The sequence below is a fragment of the Poeciliopsis prolifica genome, unplaced genomic scaffold (assembly GCF_027474105.1).
Source record: "Poeciliopsis prolifica strain line A6 unplaced genomic scaffold, Auburn_PproV2 SCAFFOLD023, whole genome shotgun sequence".
NCBI lineage: Eukaryota > Metazoa > Chordata > Actinopteri > Cyprinodontiformes > Poeciliidae > Poeciliopsis > Poeciliopsis prolifica.
In genome coordinates, this window is record NW_026562398.1 from 3,212,646 (window position 1) to 3,218,645 (window position 6,000).

At 40.3% G+C, this 6,000-nt stretch overlaps 1 protein-coding gene across 2 annotated transcripts; it reads right to left on the reverse strand.

Annotated features, from left to right (window-relative positions):
* Positions 1 to 76: 76 nt before the first annotated feature.
* On the reverse strand, positions 77 to 5,690 carry LOC129370426 (uncharacterized). Of its 2 annotated transcripts, XM_055046407.1 has the most exons (6): positions 5,608 to 5,690; positions 4,931 to 5,282; positions 2,823 to 3,017; positions 2,129 to 2,276; positions 865 to 1,017; positions 77 to 774 (listed from the first exon to the last, which is right to left on the reverse strand). In XM_055046407.1, exons 2-6 carry the CDS (start codon positions 5,004 to 5,006, stop codon positions 462 to 464), a joined length of 885 nt encoding a protein of 294 aa, XP_054902382.1. In that variant the 5' UTR covers positions 5,007 to 5,282; positions 5,608 to 5,690; the 3' UTR covers positions 77 to 461. The 2 variants fall into 2 exon arrangements, with proteins under 2 accessions (XP_054902382.1, XP_054902383.1); XM_055046408.1 differs by lacking the exon at positions 5,608 to 5,690 and having other exon boundaries at positions 4,931 to 5,551.
* Positions 5,691 to 6,000: the final 310 nt, after the last annotated feature.

Genomic DNA, 6,000 nt, shown 5'->3' on the forward strand with positions numbered 1-6,000 from the left:
AAAACCCCACAAACTGAAGCGCACCACTCCTTCTTAAAAGTATTTAATTTATTAGAATTATCTACATGTTGGCTGCATCCATTACAAATCAGAAGACTTGCAAACTGATTCCAGTATATTGACACTTTTTTTTTTTTTCCAGTAAGCATACCTTCAACCTTACAAACAAGGGTAGGAAGATTCTTCAGTGTCAGGAGTTTGCATTTACAACATGACAGGTGTATTTAAAGCGCATTAGCACCAAGTTTCCACCAGGGGACAGTGTGCCATCGCAGTTTGATTTGCTGAATACCTTTCAGAACCCAATGTTTGTAAACGACCATAGCACCACAGACATCTGGATTGTAATTTTTTTTTCACATTACATGATGAAATGATTTCACTCAAAATCTGAGCTGACAGTGCTAAACATGAGTGAACATCACCCAAGATCTCATAATGGCTCTGTCAGGAAAACATTCTCACACTGATATGATCCTGATGGAAACTTCTTTGGGGATTATATTGCCGTTTGTGTTTGTATTCCTCGTGACTGATGGGTTAGCTTCAGCTATATCACAGTGTTGTCCTCCATACTGCCACACCAGTCCTGACCCCGCCGCTGAGAAGTGAACCAGCCCGGAGTTGGCAGCTGGACAAAAAGAGAGAGGAGGTCCTGGGTACTCAGGAGGACGAGTCGGCGGGTTTTCGTGTAAGAGAGGCTGATCATAGTCCTGTCCAGGAAGAGCTGCAAGTGAAAGCGGAAGGGGTCTGTGGGTGTACTGCTGCTGACACCTGTGAAGGAGGAGATCCTTATGTTTCTTTGATGATGCCAAGCAAATTAGGGTTGATTTTTATTTATTTTTGCTAGAAATGTGCCTTTACCTGCAGGGTGGAATGCTGTTTGCTGGTTCCCACAAAGGCAGCATCTTCTCCTCTGCGTTATTGTTGTTGTTGTTCTGGCCTTTATGACTGTAATGAGACCTGGTGTCCTCCTGGTGCTGGTCCTGACCCTCCCATGGAAGACCATCACCCTCTCTGGCATCAAAAATGAATTGAGACTTAAACGTGAGAACTTTAGCTTTAATCTTGTAAACAAGACCCTGGTAGTTAGATCAGACGCAGGGAACATCGAGGTTGGACTTGCAGAAATTTTGGACTTTGTCTGGGCCATTCTAATACATGAGTATTATGTCTTACAGTAACAAAAACACATACCTATGACAAGATACTTCCACCACCAAGCTTCACAGTGGGAGTGGTTTATGTAGGATGATGTGTAAGATGCATTCAAATATTCAAACTAACTATATGCAGTTAGTTTGGTCTCATCTAACTACGGCATCTGGTAAGCAGTCATTTAAGAGCAAACAATAACCTAATTCTTATTTCAATGTACTCAAGTCAGTAATGTAAATATTTTTGAGTACAGTAAAATAAAGTAAAGAAATAATATTTTGCTATTAGTGGAAGAAGTAATGTTATTTGGGTTGTTATTACATTATTAATGCAACACTGATAAAAAAAAAAGATGACAATGTAATAATATGTAAAAATAATAGAATATTAGATTGTTATCATAGACTGTTATTATATTGGGTCTTTCAAAGATATTTAAGGAGAGTGACTGTTGTATAGAAAGTATTCCTAAATGAATGTTTATGGCATAAACTTCACAGAAAAGCAACAAAAAAAAAAGTTTTATTTCCTTGAAATTCACTCCTATTAAAGGATCATATTATTATTAACTGCAGCTGTTATATCTTCACAGATTTTTCTTTATGTTACCCAAATATTGTTATGATATTAGTCACTTTATTAAAGTTAAAATTGCTAAAGTTATGCTGTTAATGGCAGGTATCACATTATTGGTCATTGTTACATTAATGGTTGTGACACACGTTCTTCTGAATTTCTGCTGTTTCCCCTGCATGTGTTATGATGAACCTTTAACATGTTATTCCTAAGTAGATGCCTTCTGACAGCACTGGATTGCACTGAATTTTAAATGCATGTGACACTCATCAGTTGTTTTTTTTTTTTTAAGAAAACATTGTATCATTTCACCTTTTCCACGGTGCATTTAGTGGACTACTTACACACATTTATTACAGCAAGACGAGATGAAAATGTTCATTAATCATCTTACCTCCTTTGCTTTTTATGTTTATCCTCTTCAGTGCATTCAAGCAAACAGCAGGTGATGAAGGCCACGGACATGAGCAGGATTATTCCAGAGCTTATAATGGATGCCAGGACTGCCACTCGGAAACCATAGTCCTCATAGGGGGCCAAAGCTGCAAAATGACAAGAGATTGCATCAATTTATCATTTTTATTTGTTTTGTTCACTTAGAAAAATCAAATGTTCAGTTTCAGAATGAAAAAAAATCTGACATGCACCACCACCCTGTCTTTGCAGATTGTGCCGGTTACAAAAGTAAACATCGTTATTCTTTAACTGCTGCAGACTGGCAGGTTTAAACATGTTTTCAGACTGTGTTTTTGCTAGTTTATCAACTGGGCAAACAAACCAAAAGCACATTTTCAAGTTTTATTTTCTGTGTTATATAAAAGAGTCTTTCATGTCTCTTTCTCTCTAGTAATTCAGCCTAAAACAAGTAATGCTAAGCATAATGCAGAAACAACAAACGTGTTGCAACACCAGAAATAATTTAATGTTTCCTGTCCCCAAAAAACTTTTGTATCATCACATAACTTCAATTGCAGCCTTAATTACATGTCTATTATTGCAGATTGCATCTTTAGGTAACTATTAGTCATTTTCTGTCTGTATCAGCTGCCATATTAGGCCCTTGTTTTAACTTCTCTGTTTCTACTTACGCTGACAGAAGGTCTCCCCCACCCATTGGGTGCTGTTGGTGCCCATGACACAGGTCAAATCTTTGCCCACCAGCTTGTGTTTAGCAGGGCACTGCAGGGAAATGACTGTGCCCACATTAGTCCCGTTGCCCTGAATGATCTTTTGGGTGCCCACAGTCGGCAGGGGCCTCGGTGTGCATTGAGCCTGCGGACGGCCTAGAGAAGAGAGTTGGAGTTCAGTCAATAAGGAGTTAACAGATAACAGATACAACTTCTAGGATGGCCATGTTACGTGCCGCTAATGTGAAATGTGCTTGAAGTTCACTCAAAAGTTAGATCGCTGTGGAAGGGACAGGGATGATTCATGATTCATTCTCTTTGCACAACAACGACTCAGGGTGAAACAGATGGTCAAAAACTGACAAGGAAGCGCTGGAGAGGAGAACGGGGCGGTCATTCCACAGCTATCAGCACTGAAACCCTGCAGGGCGGCACAGCAGTACGTGACAAAACCACAGGCCCCCTTTCCAACAGCCTCGTGCATGCTGCATCGACTGCAACTGTATCAAAGCAGGAAGTGTGATAAATCATTGAACACATGGCCCCTGAGGTTGATGGAAACTAACACACCATCTGGAACCTAAACAACTGGATGTCATACCGAACATCACGGTGTTCAGCAGACTGCTCAGGCATACGCTATGATGAGCCACCTACTGTATGACTTCATCATGAAACAAGCTTTTGAGCGATAAACAATGAAGTCACAGCAGGAGGATTCGTTTCAGCAGTCATCTTGTTTATTGCAAAGAACTGGTTTTCAGCTAACACTTAAACAGAGGTTTTTTGAAAGCCCATCAACCTTTTCCACATTTTATCTCAATAAAACCCCAAATTTTCATAATTTTTAATTGGAAACTCCTGTGACAGTACTGCATCGTGGTGAAGTGGAAAGACATTATTCATTTGTTTCAAGGTTTCGTTTTACTGAAAACAACCAGCACCTGTGAACCAGAAAAAAAAAAAAAAATCCTCGTTCTTCTAATGTGTCAGATTGAATGGGTATAATATATGGACATTAGTGTTTAACTCTTGCCTGGACTTTGACAGGTGCATTCTAAGACATGAACATGCAATGACTTAAATCATTTTATTGTAGTTCTGGCTAACATGGGTCATTTTTGTACTGAAAGGTGAACCTCCACTCAAGACTAGTCTTTGTTTTTCCCCCAGAATTTTCCTGAAATGAGCAAAATCTGTCGTCCCTTCAACTCTGACCAGCTTTCCAGACCCTCCTGAAGAAAAAGGTCCAGGGGGATCCTTGGTGTACTGAAGGTGAGGTGGGGTGTTAAGTGTATCAACGTAAAAGAGACTAAACATAAATATTTAGAGAAACAATGTATAAAAAAGATGCATCTGTATTGTCCTACTGTATGATTATGTACTATTTTTTGTATGTTCTTATGTTCTGCATTACATAAAATCCAAATAAAACACTACAGTTTGTTTGAAAAAAAGTTTCAAGAGTTGTTAAAACTTTGGCAGCACTTATCATGTGGTGAACCTGATCGCAAAAGCTGAATTTACTGTCAGGAAACAACAGGGGGGGAAAAGGCAGTTAGAAACAAACCAGAAGATATTTTCTCCCACAGATCAGATTTTAAAACGGAACAAATGGGATAAAACAAAACAGGGCTAGTCCCATGTTCACTGTCAGTATTACCTAATCACATCCACATTTATGCCACACATGGACACATTTTAGATCAAATTAGAAAGTGTATGGGTTTTATGCAACATCTGTGAGGGATGTTTCGTAAAGGATTTCCAGCTGTGCATCATTTTTCATACCACTTTACTTCCTAGTTCTTCCTTCTTATCTTTCTTTCTTATCTTCTTCCTTTCTTTTAATTCTAATGCATTTACACTAAATGGTTTTGAGGACTTTTAAACTCCCTGTCTCTCTGACACTCATACAGAGTACATTTAATTTCTAAAACTGACATCTTTGGGTGAAACCTGTGAGAAAGAAACTGACACCAAAGTGGCAAACCCTCTCCTATAGTCTCTAATAAACCAAAAAGGCGTGATCTTACATAAACATAAAGACGCTCTTCAGTTTGTCTTACCTTGTTTGCTCCGGGTACGGATGTCTTCTTTATTCTCTAGCCTCACATCTGCTATTGAGGCTGTGGCTGCGGACATGTTGGCAGATGCGCCCGCACTCCGCTCTCCTTTTGGACGCGCGTAAAGGCAACCCTCCTGGAGCCCCTCCGTCTCAGGTGCAAAATAAATGAACTAGTCGCTGCCTTTGTGAGGCGTCTTCGCTTCGGTGTCCACAGTTTCTCCGAGCGACAGAGCCCTTCAGCCACAGCGTCCTGCCTTTGCGAGCCGCTCCGCGTCGACGTAACTTCAGACTGGGTGGCGCGCGCGCGCGCGGCTGCGGAACTGCCGTCGCGCGAGCGGACGAACAGCCCAGACCTTGTCAACCAAAGTAGAACAGACTGAGGTGGATTATGTCGGGTCAGGGCGTGAGTGAGCAGAATATCAGTCGGGACACATTTCTTGTCTGCATCTCTGGAACGACTGATTAACAAAAGCAATTAATCAACGTGTATTTGAACTTTAAGCTGAATCCGGCTGTCCTCTTTGTTCATCAGTGAACAATGAGCATCACAGAGATCAAGAGCTCTAATCTATTATTTGAAAATATAAAGATGTCTCAACAGCAGCCCTATTTCCCAGCTACATGGACAGACTAGGCAAGGAGAAAAACAACTACAAAAAAAAAAAAAAAAACACTCACGGTGATGCTGCAGGTGCTGCAGATGTATCCCCCCCAAAAGTGAAAGAGCAACAGGAAGCTCAGTGAAGAAGTTTCCACAAGCCTGCTCTCGTCTGATGAGAACAAAATTGAGGGTTTTGGTCTGAGTGCAAAAATGTGTGGAGAAAGACAAACTGAGTACACCATCCACACTGTGAAACATAATGGTGGTAGTATCATGCTGTGCAGGGATGCTTCTCTTCCAGCAGGAAGCACATCATAGTCTACTAAATAAGAAGGATTTTTATTTTTTGAAACATATAGAAAATCACACATCATTTTCACGCCACTTCATGTTATTCGCTCTTGTTTTGACCATCACATTAAGTCCACATAAATTACTGTGCTGATTGAAAATCAGTCAAGCTGCTATAT

Excerpts from the sequence above, each read along its gene's own strand:
- LOC129370426 (XM_055046407.1), bottom strand. The coding sequence starts at position 5,006 with ATGTCCGCAGCCACAGCCTCAATAGCAGATGTGAGGCTAGAGAATAAA. Across the intron at positions 1,018-2,128 it reads AAACATAAAAAGCAAAGGAG|AGAGGGTGATGGTCTTCCAT; the intron begins GTAAGATGATTA and ends TTTTGATGCCAG. Across the intron at positions 775-864 it reads AACAGCATTCCACCCTGCAG|GTGTCAGCAGCAGTACACCC; the intron begins GTAAAGGCACAT and ends CCTCCTTCACAG.